At 40.4% G+C, this 19,220-nt stretch overlaps 1 protein-coding gene across 1 annotated transcript; it reads right to left on the bottom strand.

Moving 5' to 3' along the window:
• Window positions 1-12,189: 12,189 nt before the first annotated feature.
• LOC131292817 (uncharacterized) lies at window positions 12,190-17,307 on the bottom strand (the record flags this gene model as incomplete). Its single annotated transcript, XM_058320901.1, has 2 exons — window positions 16,423-17,307; window positions 12,190-16,122 (listed from the first exon to the last, which is right to left on the bottom strand). Coding segments are annotated over exons 1-2 (4,818 nt in total), but the record flags the coding sequence as incomplete, so codon positions are not given.
• Between the last annotated feature and the right edge of the window lie 1,913 nt (window positions 17,308-19,220).

Genomic DNA, 19,220 nt, shown 5'->3' with positions numbered 1-19,220 from the left:
GAGACGATGCAAAATGAGGTTTAGAAGGTGCTTAAAGTGACTTTAAAGAGAATGAGACGATGCAAAATGGTGTTTAGAAGGTGCTTAAGGTGACTTTAAAGAGAATGAGACGATGCAAAATGGTGTTTAGAAGGTGCTTAAGGTGACTTTAAAGAGAATGAGACGATGCAAAATGAGGTTTAGAAGGTGCTTAAGGTGACTTTAAAGAGAATGAGACGATGCAAAATGAGGTTTAGAAGGTGCTTAAAGTGACTTTAAAGAGAATGAGACGATGCAAAATGGTGTTTAGAAGGTGCTTAAGGTGACTTTAAAGAGAATGAGACGATGCAAAATGAGGTTTAGAAGGTGCTTAAAGTGACTTTAAAGAGAATGAGACGATGCAAAATGGTGTTTAGAAGGTGCTTAAGGTGACTTTAAAGAGAATGAGACGATGCAAAATGGTGTTTAGAAGGTGCTTAAAGTGACTTTAAAGAGAATGAGACGATGCAAAATGAGGTTTAGAAGGTGCTTAAAGTGACTTTAAAGAGAATGAGACGATGCAAAATGGTGTTTAGAAGGTGCTTAAAGTGACTTTAAAGAGAATGAGACGATGCAAAATGAGGTTTAGAAGGTGCTTAAAGTGACTTTAAAGAGAATGAGACGATGCAAAATGAGGTTTAGAAGGTGCTTAAAGTGACTTTAAAGAGAATGAGACGATGCAAAATGAGGTTTAGAAGGTGCTTAAAGTGACTTTAAAGAGAATGAGACGATGCAAAATGGTGTTTAGAAGGTGCTTAAGGTGACTTTAAAGAGAATGAGACGATGCAAAATGAGGTTTAGAAGGTGCTTAAAGTGACTTTAAAGAGAATGAGACGGTGCAAAATGGTGTTTAGAAGGTGCTTAAGGTGACTTTAAAGAGAATGAGACGATGCAAAATGAGGTTTAGAAGGTGCTTAAAGTGACTTTAAAGAGAATGAGACGATGCAAAATGGTGTTTAGAAGGTGCTTAAGGTGACTTTAAAGAGAATGAGACGATGCAAAATGAGGTTTAGAAGGTGCTTAAAGTGACTTTAAAGAGAATGAGACGATGCAAAATGGTGTTTAGAAGGTGCTTAAGGTGACTTCAAAGAGAATGAGACGATGCAAAATGAGGTTTAGAAGGTGCTTAAGGTGACTTTAAAGAGAATGAGACGATGCAAAATGAGGTTTAGAAGGTGCTTAAAGTGACTTTAAAGAGAATGAGACGATGCAAAATGGTGTTTAGAAGGTGCTTAAGGTGACTTTAAAGAGAATGAGACGATGCAAAATGAGGTTTAGAAGGTGCTTAAAGTGACTTTAAAGAGAATGAGACGATGCAAAATGGTGTTTAGAAGGTGCTTAAAGTGACTTTAAAGAGAATGAGACGATGCAAAATGAGGTTTAGAAGGTGCTTAAAGTGACTTTAAAGAGAATGAGACGATGCAAAATGGTGTTTAGAAGGTGCTTAAGGTGACTTTAAAGAGAATGAGACGATGCAAAATGGTGTTTAGAAGGTGCTTAAAGTGACTTTAAAGAGAATGAGACGATGCAAAATGAGGTTTAGAAGGTGCTTAAAGTGACTTTAAAGAGAATGAGACGATGCAAAATGGTGTTTAGAAGGTGCTTAAAGTGACTTTAAAGAGAATGAGACGATGCAAAATGAGGTTTAGAAGGTGCTTAAAGTGACTTTAAAGAGAATGAGACGATGCAAAATGAGGTTTAGAAGGTGCTTAAAGTGACTTTAAAGAGAATGAGACGATGCAAAATGGTGTTTAGAAGGTGCTTAAGGTGACTTTAAAGAGAATGAGACGATGCAAAATGAGGTTTAGAAGGTGCTTAAAGTGACTTTAAAGAGAATGAGACGATGCAAAATGAGGTTTAGAAGGTGCTTAAAGTGACTTTAAAGAGAATGAGACGATGCAAAATGAGGTTTAGAAGGTGCTTAAAGTGACTTTAAAGAGAATGAGACGATGCAAAATGGTGTTTAGAAGGTGCTTAAGGTGACTTTAAAGAGAATGAGACGATGCAAAATGAGGTTTAGAAGGTGCTTAAAGTGACTTTAAAGAGAATGAGACGATGCAAAATGAGGTTTAGAAGGTGCTTAAAGTGACTTTAAAGAGAATGAGACGATGCAAAATGAGGTTTAGAAGGTGCTTAAAGTGACTTTAAAGAGAATGAGACGATGCAAAATGAGGTTTAGAAGGTGCTTAAAGTGACTTTAAAGAGAATGAGACGATGCAAAATGGTGTTTAGAAGGTGCTTAAAGTGACTTTAAAGAGAATGAGACGATGCAAAATGAGGTTTAGAAGGTGCTTAAAGTGACTTTAAAGAGAATGAGACGATGCAAAATGAGGTTTAGAAGGTGCTTAAAGTGACTTTAAAGAGAATGAGACGATGCAAAATGGTGTTTAGAAGGTGCTTAAGGTGACTTTAAAGAGAATGAGACGATGCAAAATGAGGTTTAGAAGGTGCTTAAAGTGACTTTAAAGAGAATGAGACGATGCAAAATTGTGTTTAGAAGGTGCTTAAGGTGACTTTAAAGAGAATGAGACGATGCAAAATGAGGTTTAGAAGGTGCTTAAAGTGACTTTAAAGAGAATGAGACGATGCAAAATGGTGTTTAGAAGGTGCTTAAGGTGACTTTAAAGAGAATGAGACGATGCAAAATGGTGTTTAGAAGGTGCTTAAGGTGACTTTAAAGAGAATGAGACGATGCAAAATGAGGTTTAGAAGGTGCTTAAAGTGACTTTAAAGAGAATGAGACGATGCAAAATGAGGTTTAGAAGGTGCTTAAGGTGACTTTAAAGAGAATGAGACGATGCAAAATGAGGTTTTAAAGGTGCTTAAAGTGACTTTAAAGAGAATGAGACGATGCAAAATGAGGTTTAGAAGGTGCTTAAAGTGACTTTAAAGAGAATGAGACGATGCAAAATGAGGTTTAGAAGGTGCTTAAAGTGACTTTAAAGAGAATGAGACGATGCAAAATGGTGTTTAGAAGGTGCTTAAGGTGACTTTAAAGAGAATGAGACGATGCAAAATGAGGTTTAGAAGGTGCTTAAAGTGACTTTAAAGAGAATGAGACGATGCAAAATGAGGTTTAGAAGGTGCTTAAGGTGACTTTAAAGAGAATGAGACGATGCAAAATGAGGTTTAGAAGGTGCTTAAGGTGACTTTAAAGAGAATGAGACGATGCAAAATGGTGTTTAGAAGGTGCTTAAAGTGACTTTAAAGAGAATGAGACGATGCAAAATGAGGTTTAGAAGGTGCTTAAAGTGACTTTAAAGAGAATGAGACGATGCAAAATGGTGTTTAGAAGGTGCTTAAGGTGACTTTAAAGAGAATGAGACGATGCAAAATGAGGTTTAGAAGGTGCTTAAAGTGACTTTAAAGAGAATGAGACGATGCAAAATGGTGTTTAGAAGGTGCTTAAGGTGACTTCAAAGAGAATGAGACGATGCAAAATGAGGTTTAGAAGGTGCTTAAAGTGACTTTAAAGAGAATGAGACGATGCAAAATGAGGTTTAGAAGGTGCTTAAAGTGACTTTAAAGAGAATGAGACGATGCAAAATGGTGTTTAGAAGGTGCTTAAGGTGACTTTAAAGAGAATGAGACGATGCAAAATGGTGTTTAGAAGGTGCTTAAAGTGACTTTAAAGAGAATGAGACGATGCAAAATGAGGTTTAGAAGGTGCTTAAAGTGACTTTAAAGAGAATGAGACGGTGCAAAATGGTGTTTAGAAGGTGCTTAAGGTGACTTTAAAGAGAATGAGACGATGCAAAATGAGGTTTAGAAGGTGCTTAAAGTGACTTTAAAGAGAATGAGACGATGCAAAATGGTGTTTAGAAGGTGCTTAAGGTGACTTTAAAGAGAATGAGACGATGCAAAATGAGGTTTAGAAGGTGCTTAAAGTGACTTTAAAGAGAATGAGACGATGCAAAATGGTGTTTAGAAGGTGCTTAAGGTGACTTTAAAGAGAATGAGACGATGCAAAATGAGGTTTAGAAGGTGCTTAAAGTGACTTTAAAGAGAATGAGACGATGCAAAATGGTGTTTAGAAGGTGCTTAAGGTGACTTTAAAGAGAATGAGACGATGCAAAATGAGGTTTAGAAGGTGCTTAAAGTGACTTTAAAGAGAATGAGACGGTGCAAAATGGTGTTTAGAAGGTGCTTAAGGTGACTTTAAAGAGAATGAGACGATGCAAAATGAGGTTTAGAAGGTGCTTAAAGTGACTTTAAAGAGAATGAGACGATGCAAAATGGTGTTTAGAAGGTGCTTAAGGTGACTTTAAAGAGAATGAGACGATGCAAAATGAGGTTTAGAAGGTGCTTAAAGTGACTTTAAAGAGAATGAGACGATGCAAAATGGTGTTTAGAAGGTGCTTAAGGTGACTTCAAAGAGAATGAGACGATGCAAAATGAGGTTTAGAAGGTGCTTAAGGTGACTTTAAAGAGAATGAGACGATGCAAAATGAGGTTTAGAAGGTGCTTAAAGTGACTTTAAAGAGAATGAGACGATGCAAAATGGTGTTTAGAAGGTGCTTAAGGTGACTTTAAAGAGAATGAGACGATGCAAAATGAGGTTTAGAAGGTGCTTAAAGTGACTTTAAAGAGAATGAGACGATGCAAAATGGTGTTTAGAAGGTGCTTAAAGTGACTTTAAAGAGAATGAGACGATGCAAAATGAGGTTTAGAAGGTGCTTAAAGTGACTTTAAAGAGAATGAGACGATGCAAAATGGTGTTTAGAAGGTGCTTAAGGTGACTTTAAAGAGAATGAGACGATGCAAAATGGTGTTTAGAAGGTGCTTAAAGTGACTTTAAAGAGAATGAGACGATGCAAAATGAGGTTTAGAAGGTGCTTAAAGTGACTTTAAAGAGAATGAGACGATGCAAAATGGTGTTTAGAAGGTGCTTAAAGTGACTTTAAAGAGAATGAGACGATGCAAAATGAGGTTTAGAAGGTGCTTAAAGTGACTTTAAAGAGAATGAGACGATGCAAAATGAGGTTTAGAAGGTGCTTAAAGTGACTTTAAAGAGAATGAGACGATGCAAAATGGTGTTTAGAAGGTGCTTAAGGTGACTTTAAAGAGAATGAGACGATGCAAAATGAGGTTTAGAAGGTGCTTTAAAGTGACTTTAAAGAGAATGAGACGATGCAAAATGAGGTTTAGAAGGTGCTTAAAGTGACTTTAAAGAGAATGAGACGATGCAAAATGAGGTTTAGAAGGTGCTTAATGTGACTTTAAAGAGAATGAGACGATGCAAAATGGTGTTTAGAAGGTGCTTAAGGTGACTTTAAAGAGAATGAGACGATGCAAAATGGTGTTTAGAAGGTGCTTAAAGTGACTTTAAAGAGAATGAGACGATGCAAAATGGTGTTTAGAAGGTGCTTAAGGTGACTTTAAAGAGAATGAGACGATGCAAAATGGTGTTTAGAAGGTGCTTAAAGTGACTTTAAAGAGAATGAGACGATGCAAAATGAGGTTTAGAAGGTGCTTAAAGTGACTTTAAAGAGAATGAGACGATGCAAAATGGTGTTTAGAAGGTGCTTAAGGTGACTTTAAAGAGAATGAGACGATGCAAAATGAGGTTTAGAAGGTGCTTAAAGTGACTTTAAAGAGAATGAGACGATGCAAAATGGTGTTTAGAAGGTGCTTAAGGTGACTTTAAAGAGAATGAGACGATGCAAAATGAGGTTTAGAAGGTGCTTAAAGTGACTTTAAAGAGAATGAGACGATGCAAAATGAGGTTTAGAAGGTGCTTAAAGTGACTTTAAAGAGAATGAGACGATGCAAAATGAGGTTTAGAAGGTGCTTAAAGTGACTTTAAAGAGAATGAGACGATGCAAAATGGTGTTTAGAAGGTGCTTAAGGTGACTTTAAAGAGAATGAGACGATGCAAAATGAGGTTTAGAAGGTGCTTAAAGTGACTTTAAAGAGAATGAGACGATGCAAAATGAGGTTTAGAAGGTGCTTAAAGTGACTTTAAAGAGAATGAGACGATGCAAAATGAGGTTTAGAAGGTGCTTAAAGTGACTTTAAAGAGAATGAGACGATGCAAAATGGTGTTTAGAAGGTGCTTAAAGTGACTTTAAAGAGAATGAGACGATGCAAAATGGTGTTTAGAAGGTGCTTAAAGTGACTTTAAAGAGAATGAGACGATGCAAAATGAGGTTTAGAAGGTGCTTAAAGTGACTTTAAAGAGAATGAGACGATGCAAAATGAGGTTTAGAAGGTGCTTAAAGTGACTTTAAAGAGAATGAGACGATGCAAAATGGTGTTTAGAAGGTGCTTAAGGTGACTTTAAAGAGAATGAGACGATGCAAAATGAGGTTTAGAAGGTGCTTAAAGTGACTTTAAAGAGAATGAGACGATGCAAAATTGTGTTTAGAAGGTGCTTAAGGTGACTTTAAAGAGAATGAGACGATGCAAAATGAGGTTTAGAAGGTGCTTAAAGTGACTTTAAAGAGAATGAGACGATGCAAAATGGTGTTTAGAAGGTGCTTAAAGTGACTTTAAAGAGAATGAGACGATGCAAAATGGTGTTTAGAAGGTGCTTAAGGTGACTTTAAAGAGAATGAGACGATGCAAAATGAGGTTTAGAAGGTGCTTAAAGTGACTTTAAAGAGAATGAGACGATGCAAAATGAGGTTTAGAAGGTGCTTAAAGTGACTTTAAAGAGAATGAGACGATGCAAAATGGTGTTTAGAAGGTGCTTAAGGTGACTTTAAAGAGAATGAGACGATGCAAAATGAGGTTTAGAAGGTGCTTAAAGTGACTTTAAAGAGAATGAGACGATGCAAAATGAGGTTTAGAAGGTGCTTAAGGTGACTTTAAAGAGAATGAGACGATGCAAAATGAGGTTTAGAAGGTGCTTAAGGTGACTTTAAAGAGAATGAGACGATGCAAAATGGTGTTTAGAAGGTGCTTAAGGTGACTTTAAAGAGAATGAGACGATGCAAAATGAGGTTTAGAAGGTGCTTAAAGTGACTTTAAAGAGAATGAGACGATGCAAAATGAGGTTTAGAAGGTGCTTAAGGTGACTTTAAAGAGAATGAGACGATGCAAAATGGTGTTTAGAAGGTGCTTAAAGTGACTTTAAAGAGAATGAGACGATGCAAAATGGTGTTTAGAAGGTGCTTAAAGTGACTTTAAAGAGAATGAGACGATGCAAAATGGTGTTTAGAAGGTGCTTAAGGTGACTTTAAAGAGAATGAGACGATGCAAAATGGTGTTTAGAAGGTGCTTAAAGTGACTTTAAAGAGAATGAGACGATGCAAAATGGTGTTTAGAAGGTGCTTAAAGTGACTTTAAAGAGAATGAGACGATGCAAAATGGTGTTTAGAAGGTGCTTAAGGTGACTTTAAAGAGAATGAGACGATGCAAAATGAGGTTTAGAAGGTGCTTAAAGTGACTTTAAAGAGAATGAGACGATGCAAAATGGTGTTTAGAAGGTGCTTAAAGTGACTTTAAAGAGAATGAGACGATGCAAAATGGTGTTTAGAAGGTGCTTAAGGTGACTTTAAAGAGAATGAGACGATGCAAAATGAGGTTTAGAAGGTGCTTAAAGTGACTTTAAAGAGAATGAGACGATGCAAAATGAGGTTTAGAAGGTGCTTAAAGTGACTTTAAAGAGAATGAGACGATGCAAAATGGTGTTTAGAAGGTGCTTAAGTGACTTTAAAGAGAATGAGACGATGCAAAATGGTGTTTAGAAGGTGCTTAAGGTGACTTTAAAGAGAATGAGACGATGCAAAATGGTGTTTAGAAGGTGCTTAAAGTGACTTTTAAGAGAATGAGACGATGCAAAATGGTGTTTAGAAGGTGCTTAAGGTGACTTTAAAGAGAATGAGACGATGCAAAATGAGGTTTAGAAGGTGCTTAAAGTGACTTTAAAGAGAATGAGACGATGCAAAATGGTGTTTAGAAGGTGCTTAAAGTGACTTTAAAGAGAATGAGACGATGCAAAATGAGGTTTAGAAGGTGCTTAAAGTGACTTTAAAGAGAATGAGACGATGCAAAATGGTGTTTAGAAGGTGCTTAAGGTGACTTTAAAGAGAATGAGACGATGCAAAATGAGGTTTAGAAGGTGCTTAAAGTGACTTTAAAGAGAATGAGACGATGCAAAATGGTGTTTAGAAGGTGCTTAAAGTGACTTTAAAGAGAATGAGACGATGCAAAATGGTGTTTAGAAGGTGCTTAAGGTGACTTTAAAGAGAATGAGACGATGCAAAATGGTGTTTAGAAGGTGCTTAAAGTGACTTTAAAGAGAATGAGACGATGCAAAATGAGGTTTAGAAGGTGCTTAAAGTAACTTTCAAGAGAATGAGACGATGCAAAATGGTGTTTAGAAGGTGCTTAAAGTGACTTTAAAGAGAATGAGACGATGCAAAATGGTGTTTAGAAGGTGCTTAAGGTGACTTTAAAGAGAATGAGACGATGCAAAATGAGGTTTAGAAGGTGCTTAAGGTGACTTTAAAGTGAATGAGACGATGCAAAATGGTGTTTAGAAGGTGCTTAAAGTGACTTTAAAGAGAATGAGACGATGCAAAATGAGGTTTAGAAGGTGCTTAAAGTGACTTTAAAGAGAATGAGACGATGCAAAATGAGGTTTAGAAGGTGCTTAAAGTGACTTTAAAGAGAATGAGACGATGCAAAATGAGGTTTAGAAGGTGCTTAAAGTGACTTTAAAGTGAATGAGACGATGCAAAATGGTGTTTAGAAGGTGCTTAAGGTGACTTTAAAGAGAATGAGACGATGCAAAATGAGGTTTAGAAGGTGCTTAAAGTGACTTTAAAGAGAATGAGACGATGCAAAATTGTGTTTAGAAGGTGCTTAAGGTGACTTTAAAGAGAATGAGACGATGCAAAATGAGGTTTAGAAGGTGCTTAAAGTGACTTTAAAGAGAATGAGACGATGCAAAATGAGGTTTAGAAGGTGCTTAAAGTGACTTTAAAGAGAATGAGACGATGCAAAATGGTGTTTAGAAGGTGCTTAAGGTGACTTTAAAGAGAATGAGACGATGCAAAATGGTGTTTAGAAGGTGCTTAAAGTGACTTTAAAGAGAATGAGACGATGCAAAATGGTGTTTAGAAGGTGCTTAAGGTGACTTTAAAGAGAATGAGACGATGCAAAATGAGGTTTAGAAGGTGCTTAAAGTGACTTTAAAGAGAATGAGACGATGCAAAATGGTGTTTAGAAGGTGCTTAAGGTGACTTTAAAGAGAATGAGACGATGCAAAATGGTGTTTAGAAGGTGCTTAAGGTGACTTTAAAGAGAATGAGACGATGCAAAATGAGGTTTAGAAGGTGCTTAAGGTGACTTTAAAGAGAATGAGACGATGCAAAATGGTGTTTAGAAGGTGCTTAAAGTGACTTTAAAGAGAATGAGACGATGCAAAATGAGGTTTAGAAGGTGCTTAAAGTGACTTTAAAGAGAATGAGACGATGCAAAATGAGGTTTAGAAGGTGCTTAAAGTGACTTTAAAGAGAATGAGACGATGCAAAATGGTGTTTAGAAGGTGCTTAAGGTGACTTTAAAGAGAATGAGACGATGCAAAATGAGGTTTAGAAGGTGCTTAAAGTGACTTTAAAGAGAATGAGACGATGCAAAATGAGGTTTAGAAGGTGCTTAAAGTGACTTTAAAGAGAATGAGACGATGCAAAATGAGGTTTAGAAGGTGCTTAAAGTGACTTTAAAGAGAATGAGACGATGCAAAATGGTGTTTAGAAGGTGCTTAAGGTGACTTTAAAGAGAATGAGACGATGCAAAATGAGGTTTAGAAGGTGCTTAAAGTGACTTTAAAGAGAATGAGACGATGCAAAATGGTGTTTAGAAGGTGCTTAAGGTGACTTTAAAGAGAATGAGACGATGCAAAATGGTGTTTAGAAGGTGCTTAAAGTGACTTTAAAGAGAATGAGACGATGCAAAATGAGGTTTAGAAGGTGCTTAAAGTGACTTTAAAGAGAATGAGACGATGCAAAATGGTCTTTAGAAGGTGCTTAAAGTGACTTTAAAGAGAATGAGACGATGCAAAATGGTGTTTAGAAGGTGCTTAAGGTGACTTTAAAGAGAATGAGACGATGCAAAATGAGGTTTAGAAGGTGCTTAAAGTGACTTTAAAGAGAATGAGACGATGCAAAATGGTGTTTAGAAGGTGCTTAAGGTGACTTTAAAGAGAATGAGACGATGCAAAATGGTGTTTAGAAGGTGCTTAAAGTGACTTTAAAGAGAATGAGACGATGCAAAATGGTGTTTAGAAGGTGCTTAAGGTGACTTTAAAGAGAATGAGACGATGCAAAATGAGGTTTAGAAGGTGCTTAAAGTGACTTTAAAGAGAATGAGACGATGCAAAATGAGGTTTAGAAGGTGCTTAAAGTGACTTTAAAGAGAATGAGACGATGCAAAATGAGGTTTAGAAGGTGCTTAAAGTGACTTTAAAGAGAATGAGACGATGCAAAATGGTGTTTAGAAGGTGCTTAAGGTGACTTTAAAGAGAATGAGACGATGCAAAATGAGGTTTAGAAGGTGCTTAAAGTGACTTTAAAGAGAATGAGACGATGCAAAATGGTGTTTAGAAGGTGCTTAAAGTGACTTTAAAGAGAATGAGACGATGCAAAATGAGGTTTAGAAGGTGCTTAAAGTGACTTTAAAGAGAATGAGACGATGCAAAATGGTGTTTAGAAGGTGCTTAAGGTGACTTTAAAGAGAATGAGACGATGCAAAATGGTGTTTAGAAGGTGCTTAAGGTGACTTTAAAGAGAATGAGACGATGCAAAATGAGGTTTAGAAGGTGCTTAAAGTGACTTTAAAGAGAATGAGACGATGCAAAATGAGTTTAAGAAGGTGCTTAAAGTGACTTTAAAGAGAATGAGACGATGCAAAATGAGGTTTAGAAGGTGCTTAAAGTGACTTTAAAGAGAATGAGACGATGCAAAATGAGGTTTAGAAGGTGCTTAAAGTGACTTTAAAGAGAATGAGACGATGCAAAATGGTGTTTAGAAGGTGCTTAAGGTGACTTTAAAGAGAATGAGACGATGCAAAATGGTGTTTAGAAGGTGCTTAAGGTGACTTTAAAGAGAATGAGACGATGCAAAATGAGGTTTAGAAGGTGCTTAAAGTGACTTTAAAGAGAATGAGACGATGCAAAATGAGGTTAAGAAGGTGCTTAAAGTGACTTTAAAGAGAATGAGACGATGCAAAATGAGGTTTAGAAGGTGCTTAAGGTGACTTTAAAGAGAATGAGACGATGCAAAATGAGGTTTAGAAGGTGCTTAAAGTGACTTTAAAGAGAATGAGACGATGCAAAATGGTGTTTAGAAGGTGCTTAAGGTGACTTTAAAGAGAATGAGACGATGCAAAATGGTGTTTAGAAGGTGCTTAAGGTGACTTTAAAGAGAATGAGACGATGCAAAATGAGGTTTAGAAGGTGCTTAAAGTGACTTTAAAGAGAATGAGACGATGCAAAATGAGGTTAAGAAGGTGCTTAAAGTGACTTTAAAGAGAATGAGACGATGCAAAATGAGGTTTAGAAGGTGCTTAAGGTGACTTTAAAGAGAATGAGACGATGCAAAATGGTGTTTAGAAGGTGCTTAAGGTGACTTTAAAGAGAATGAGACGATGCAAAATGAGGTTTAGAAGGTGCTTAAGGTGACTTTAAAGAGAATGAGACGATGCAAAATGAGGTTTAGAAGGTGCTTAAAGTGACTTTAAAGAGAATGAGACGATGCAAAATGGTGTTTAGAAGGTGCTTAAAGTGACTTTAAAGAGAATGAGACGATGCAAAATGGTGTTTAGAAGGTGCTTAAAGTGACTGTTCTTGCGCGAGTTTTCTTTCGGGGTATGTTTCGGATGGCTTCAGCTGCGTTTTATAATTACCCGGGTGATTTTTGGTGGAAGAGAGAGTTTTGCTTTATTGCAACTATCTTTTATAACCTTTTTGTAACTCCCTTTTAGTTCCCCTTTTTGACGTAACGGGTTCGGCCCTATAAATCAATTATGGCCGTAATTGCCATAATTGCCTATGTTTTTGTTTACGTGTTTGAATGTCAATTTTTGCCTGATCATCCTCCGCCCCCTTGACACTCGTCAACAATTATTCTCCACGTGGTGATAAGCTCAGTTTGTTGCCTCCGGTAGCAAGCAAATTTTAGCGATTGGCCTAACCGAAATTCCCTTTGCAGTTCTTAATGTTACCACACGTGTCAAACTATCCGTGCCGGGGTGTGTCTCAACTATCCGCGCGAGTGGCCATTGTGTTGTAGGAAGAGCCTCGTCCATCAGGATTGCCAGTCTGCCAGGTGAGAAATCTGAATTGCTGCAGGTCTTCATCGTATCCCTTTGCATCTCTTGTAGATACTCGCTGGCCCAATGTTTCCAGAAGCGCTGGACGAGCAGTTGCCACTTCTGCCACTCGCTCAGGGTGTACGTCTTTCGGTTTGAATAGTCCGGCTCGGGGATGGCGTTCATGGATGTACCTATAAGAAAATGTGCAGGTGTTAAAGCGGCTAAATCGTTGGGGTCGTCCGACATAGGTAACAGCGGACGCGAATTCATTGCTGCCTCTATTTGGTGCAGCACAGTGATGTATCCTTCATAAGGCAGTCTCGTGCTGCCCAGCTGGCGAAACAGGTGTCTTTTGGCGGTCTTCACTGCAGCTTCCCACAATCCGCCAAAGTGTGGAGCCCTTGGTGGACTGAAGTGCCAAGTGATGCCCATATCAGCACAAGTCGAAACGATGATGTTGCTTTGCTCCTCATCATGGAGCATCTCGAATAGCTCACTAAGCTCCCGGGCTGCGCCTTCGAAGTTTTTACCGTTGTCCGAGTAGATATGGGACGGACGTCCTCGGCGCGATGCAAACCGTCGAAGTGATGCTAGGAAACCAGCAGTGGTCAAATCACCCACTAGTTCCAGGTGAACAGCCTTCGTAGCAAAGCAAACAAATACGCAGAGGTATGCTTTGGCGGGCTCTGCTCGTTTGTGGATCGGTCGTAGGTAGATCGGCCCAGCATAGTCCACTCCGATGGTCGCGAACGGTCGATTCGGTGTGATCCGCGATGATGGTAACTGCCCGATTTGTTGCTGCTCAAGTATGGGCTGTTGGCGAATGCATCGTAAGCAGTGTCTAACGACGCTTTTCACCAGATGTCGTCCTTCGAGTGGCCAAAATTCTTCGCGAATCTGGGAAAGCAGCAATCTTCCGCCACCATGTATGAGTTCTCTATGAAGGTGCTCTGCGATGCGGCGTGCGAAGATGTGCTTCTTGGGCAGAAGAATTGGATGTTTCGATTGATAAGGCAGTTGTGAGAGCTTGAGGCGTCCTCCTACTCTCATAACTCCTTCGCTGTCGATGAACGGGCTCAGACGTCTAAGTGGTGAGCGCTTTGGAACCACCTCACGCTTCCTCAACCGCTCGAGCTCCGTTGGAAATGCGTCTTGCTGTGCCAGCTTGCATAGCACAGTTTTAGCAGCTTCCATGAGGTCCGGAGTGATAGTTGATGACGCTGGGAGCTCCAATGGATCGCGGCGAGTACGGCACTTCTCCTTAGCATTGCGCACGAATCTAAGGCAATACCCAATGACGCGTAGAAGCTTGGTGTATGATGAGTACCGCTCGAACCAAGGATGCACTGTCTCGATGACGGCAACCGCTGCACTCACTTGACGAATCTCTAGCTCGGCACCATCCGCAACCGTTGGTGTTGAATTTGGCCATTCAGACGCTGGACGAATTAACCACTCTGGACCGCTGCTCCACAGTGCACTTTTCACGAAATCTGCTGCGGTCACGCCTCGTGATACCAAATCAGCAGGATTCGAACATCCCGCAATGTGTTTCCAGGGATGGAGATGTGAGTAGGCTTGCACCTCCGCGACGCGATTGCCTACATACGTTTTCCAATTGTTGGGCGGTGAACTCAGCCAATGCAGCGTAACTGTCGAGTCGGACCAAAAATATGACTCCGCTGATTCGAGTCCCATCGCCTGCTTCACACGATCGTATAAATGCGCTCCTGTAACGGCTGCATTAAGTTCTAATCGCGGTAATGTAACCCGTTTTAGTGGTGCTAAACGTGACTTCGATGCCAATAGCGAGATTCGTACGTGTCCTTGTTTGTTTTCACAACGCGAGTAAATACATGCACCGAACGCGGCTTCGGAGGCATCACAAAACGTATGTAACTGAACGCGAGAATCAGGTAAGAGAGCGTAGCGATCACTTTTATAACCGGAAATAATTGGCCAGTCGGATTTAATTGATGTCCACTTTTTGTAGATGCTGTCAGGAACAGGATTATCCCAGCCAGGCTTCTGCACCCACAATTCCTGCATCAGCAACTTAGCGCGAATGATGATCGGCGATATCAATCCTATCGGATCGAACATTCGGGAGATGCCAGAGAATATTAACCGCATTGTGGGGTAGCTGGTGTCGGCGTCGATCCGCGACTCGAAGGATAAAACGTCAGCTTCGGGCTCCCAAGCGATACCGAGTGCCTTTATCTTCTCGTCGGGCATAAATTGAAGCGTTGACTGCGTTCCGATCTGATCCTCCGTCAAACCAGAGAGCACGGCCAACTTACTAGAGGTCCATTTTCGCAGAGAGAATCCACCCTTTTTTAACAATTCATCGAGCTCCTCTCGTAGCTGCTTTGCTTGCTCCTCTGAATCAGCACCACCGATGAAGTCGTCCACGTAGAAATTTTGAACCAAAGCTTGTGCAGCATGCGGAAAGTTCGTGCCTTCATCCTCGGCCAACTGCAGCAACGTACGCGTAGCCAAAAAAGAAGATGGAGCAAGCCCGTAGGTCACCGTATTCAGCTCGTAAGTCTCCACTGAAGCATCCGGTGAGAATCGAAACAACACGCGTTGAAACCGACGGTCATCAGGATGGACTTCTATCTGCCTGTACATTTTCGCGATGTCACCAACGAGCGCTACTTTGTAGGTGCGAAAACGAAGAATTATATCCAGCAACTGGTCTTGCACTACTGGACCGACACGCAATGCATCGTTTAGCGAATATCCAGTAGATGTCTTCGCTGATCCGTCGAAAACGACCCGGAGCTTTGTCGTCGTACTAGATTCTTTCAAAACGGGATGGTGCGGTAAGTAATACCCGTGATCATTGTCTGCTGGAGACGTGGGAGTCATGTGCCCCAGTTCCAAGTACTCTTTCATGAACTTGTGGTATTCTTCTTTTAGGTCTGGATCACGTTGGAGTCTTCTTTCGAGAAGTATGAAGCGGTTCAAAGCCATATCCCTTGACAGTCCAAGTTTGTCAAAGAAATCTGGTTGCTTCGGAAGACGAACTATGTATCGACCCGATGGATCCCGCTGGGTTGTGTTTCGGTAAATAGCCTCACATTGGCGTTCTTCGGGTGAGTAGCCATCGTTGAACCATAACTCTTCTGATTTGAAAAACCGCTCGATGGATTCTTCTAGAGTTGTCATACAAATTACAGCTGTCGTGTGAGCAACATTAGAAGTGCCTTCCGAAGGCTCTGGCGATCCAATCGAACCAGTGACGACCCATCCGAATACGCTTTCCTGCAGAGTTGGAAGGGTAGGTGCTAGTTTGAGCTGGGCGCTACCTTCGAAGAAAGCAGCATAATGTCGAGCGCCAAGAATAATGTCGATTGCCGAAGATTTGTAGAACTCTGGATCGGCTAGGATCAACTCGGACGGGATGTTCCAGCTCGTCGTGTTAACGTCCCGCAGCGGCAGATTAGCCATCAACTTGTCGACAATCAAAAATTCGACACCCACTTCAAACTGTTTCGTTCGTGAGGCAATCTTCGCGTGAACGGATTCTTTCAGCGGACGGGTAGATTGGCCTGCACCCTGCAGCATAACATTAACCTTCTTTCTTTTTAGCCTCAGTCGATGAGCGAGCTGACTGCTTATCATATCAGGCTGCGAGGCACTGTCCAAAAGTGCTCGAGCTGGATGAACTAATCCGAAAGAATCAACTATATTGATGATGGCAGTTTGGAGCAAAACCTGCGTTGGTGCTCGCTCCATTGCTGCTGCGAAAGTTCGCTGAAGATTTGCCGTGTGATCGTTAGTGGCTGGTCCAATGCTCGCAGCTGGCATGGCAGTGGAGAATGTTCCGGCAGAGTGATCCTGTGACGTGTGTGAGTGCAACATAGTGTGGTGTTGTGAATTACAGTGGCGGCATTTGTACTGCGAAGTGCAGTCGCGGGCGCGGTGATTGTCTCGAAGGCAATTCAAACATAATCGTGCGTTCATTACGGTGCGATGGCGTTCGTTCGGGCTCAATGCAATGAATCGGGAACACTTTGCAATAAAATGCTCTGAATCGCACAGAGAGCATTTGCGTACAGCATTTGATGCCGCTGCAAAGCTTCCTAGCCGCGTGGGTGGCATCCGTTTTGTATGATGTTGCGCTTCGCTAAAACTGACATCCTGCTCCTTGTTCACCGATAGCGTTTCAAGCACTCGCATACGGCGCTGCAAGAAAACAATCAGGCTAGCATACGTCGGGCTTTCTTCGTTTGATGCGTGCTCCTCCCAGTCCCTCAGTGTGCTTGTTGGCAACTTGGTGCACAACAAGTGTTCCAGCAAAACACCCCATGTATCCGTCCTTTCCCCAAGATGGTCAAGGGTTTTCTTGTGCCGTTCGAACTCGTCCACTAAGAGGTGCAGTGCGGTCGCGGTTTCCCTTTTCGCGGGCGTCATAGTGAACAGTGCTTGCAAGTGACGTTTTTTCAATAAATATTCGTTGGAGTAGCGCGCCGTTAATGCCTGCCACGCTATCTCGTAATTTGCCGCGCTAATAGTGATCGCTTCTATCACTTGTGCTGCTTCACCCTTAATCGCTGCGCGCAAGTAATGAAACTTTTGGATGGCGGGAAGATCACGGTTGTCGTGAATCAGACACTCGAACGTGTCCCGAAACGTAAGCCATTCCATGTAATCCCCATGAAACTGAGGCAGTGATATGGTCGGAAGTTTAATACCAGCCAAGGAATTACCGGTGGCATTAAATGACGAGCCTTGTGAGGGTCTTTTTGCCTTCAGTTCTGCTTCCACCCGTATCAAACGAGGCTCGAAATCGGCGCGAAGAGCTTCATTTTGCTTGACCTCCTCTTCGGTTGTAGCTCCGTCTTCAAGCTCCTGCTGCAGCTTTTCAAGATCTTCACATAACCTTTCGAACTTGGATATTCTGGCTTCTACTTCAACAAGATCACGGTCTTGTTGAAAATCGCGAACGAAGCTTTCGTAACGGCTAAGTGAAACGAGAAGGATCGCTCTTCTCGACGAAAGGATGATGGGTTCCGCGGGCATTTTGAATCGAAAAACGGCGTACGTAGCGTTTATGGTATCGCGCAATGAAAACGGCCCGAAATCGCGAAGATAAAGTTAACCAACGTTCGTATTTCAAGAATCCTGGTCACGGCACCAATGTTCTTGCGCGAGTTTTCTTTCGGGGTATGTTTCGGATGGCTTCAGCTGCGTTTTATAATTACCCGGGTGATTTTTGGTGGAAGAGAGAGTTTTGCTTTATTGCAACTATCTTTTATAACCTTTTTGTAACTCCCTTTTAGTTCCCCTTTTTGACGTAACGGGTTCGGCCCTATAAATCAATTATGGCCGTAATTGCCATAATTGCCTATGTTTTTGTTTACGTGTTTGAGTGTCAATTTTTGCCTGATCAGTGACTTTAAAGAGAATGAGACGATGCAAAATGTGGTTTAGGAGGTGCTTAAAGTGACTTTAAAGAGAATGAGACGATGCAAAATGGTGTTTAGAAGGTGCTTAAGGTGACTTTAAAGAGAATGAGACGATGCAAAATGGTGTTTAGAAGGTGCTTAAGGTGACTTTAAAGAGAATGAGACGATGCAAAATGAGGTTTAGAAGGTGCTTAAAGTGACTTTAAAGAGAATGAGACGATGCAAAATGGTGTTTAGAAGGTGCTTAAAGTGACTTTAAAGAGAATGAGACGATGCAAAATGGTGTTTAGAAGGTGCTTAAGGTGACTTTAAAGAGAATGAGACGATGCAAAATGAGGTTTAGAAGGTGCTTAAGGTGACTTTAAAGAAAATGAGACGATGCAAAATGAGGTTTAGAAGGTGCTTAAAGTGACTTTAAAGAGAATGAGACGATGCAAAATGGTGTTTAGAAGGTGCTTAAAGTGACTTTAAAGAGAATGAGACGATGCAAAATGGTGTTTAGAAGGTGCTTAAAGTGACTTTAAAGAGAATGAGACGATGCAAAATGAGGTTTAGAAGGTGCTTAAAGTGACTTTAAAGAGAATGAGACGATGCAAAATGGTGTTTAGAAGGTGCTTAAGGTTACTTTAAAGAGAATGAGACGATGCAAAATGAGGTTTAGAAGGTGCTTAAAGTGACTTTAAAGAGAATGAGACGATGCAAAATGGTGTTTAGAAGGTGCTTAGGGTGACTTTAAAGAGAATGAGACGATGCAGAATGAGGTTTAGAAGGTGCTTAAGGTGACTTTAAAGAGAATGAGACGATGCAAAATGAGGTTTAGAAGGTGCTTAAAGTGACTTTAAAGAGAATGAGACGATGCAAAATGAGGTTTAGAAGGTGCTTAAGGTGACTTTAAAGAGAATGAGACGATGCAAAATGGTGTTTAGAAGGTGCTTAAAGTGACTTTAAAGAGAATGAGACGATGCAAAATGGTGTTTAGAAGGTGCTTAAGGTGACTTTAAAGAGAATGAGACGATGCAAAATGAGGTTTAGAAGGTGCTTAAAGTGACTTTAAAGAGAATGAGACGATGCAAAATGGTGTTTAGAAGGTGCTTAAGGTGACTTTAAAGAGAATGAGACGATGCAAAATGGTGTTTAGAAGGTGCTTAAGGTGACTTTAAAGAGAATGAGACGATGCAAAATGAGGTTTAGAAGGTGCTTAAGGTGACTTTAAAGAGAATGAGACGATGCAAAATGGTGTTTAGAAGGTGCTTAAGGTTGTAGTTTATGCACCAGTGACTTTAAAGAGAATGAGACGATGCAAAATGAGGTTTAGAAGGTGCTTAAGGTGACTTTAAAGAGAATGAGACGATGCAAAATGAGGTTTAGAAGGTGCTTAAAGTGACTTTAAAGAGAATGAGACGATGCAAAATGGTGTTTAGAAGGTGCTTAAGGTGACTTTAAAGAGAATGAGACGATGCAAAATGAGGTTTAGAAGGTGCTTAAGGTGACTTTAAAGAGAATGAGACGATGCAAAATGGTGTTTAG

The sequence above is a fragment of the Anopheles ziemanni genome, unplaced genomic scaffold (genome assembly GCF_943734765.1).
Source record: "Anopheles ziemanni unplaced genomic scaffold, idAnoZiCoDA_A2_x.2 U_108, whole genome shotgun sequence".
NCBI lineage: Eukaryota > Metazoa > Arthropoda > Insecta > Diptera > Culicidae > Anopheles > Anopheles ziemanni.
The sequence above is the reverse complement of the archived record's forward strand: the minus strand, read 5'-3'. Positions and strand labels throughout refer to the sequence as shown.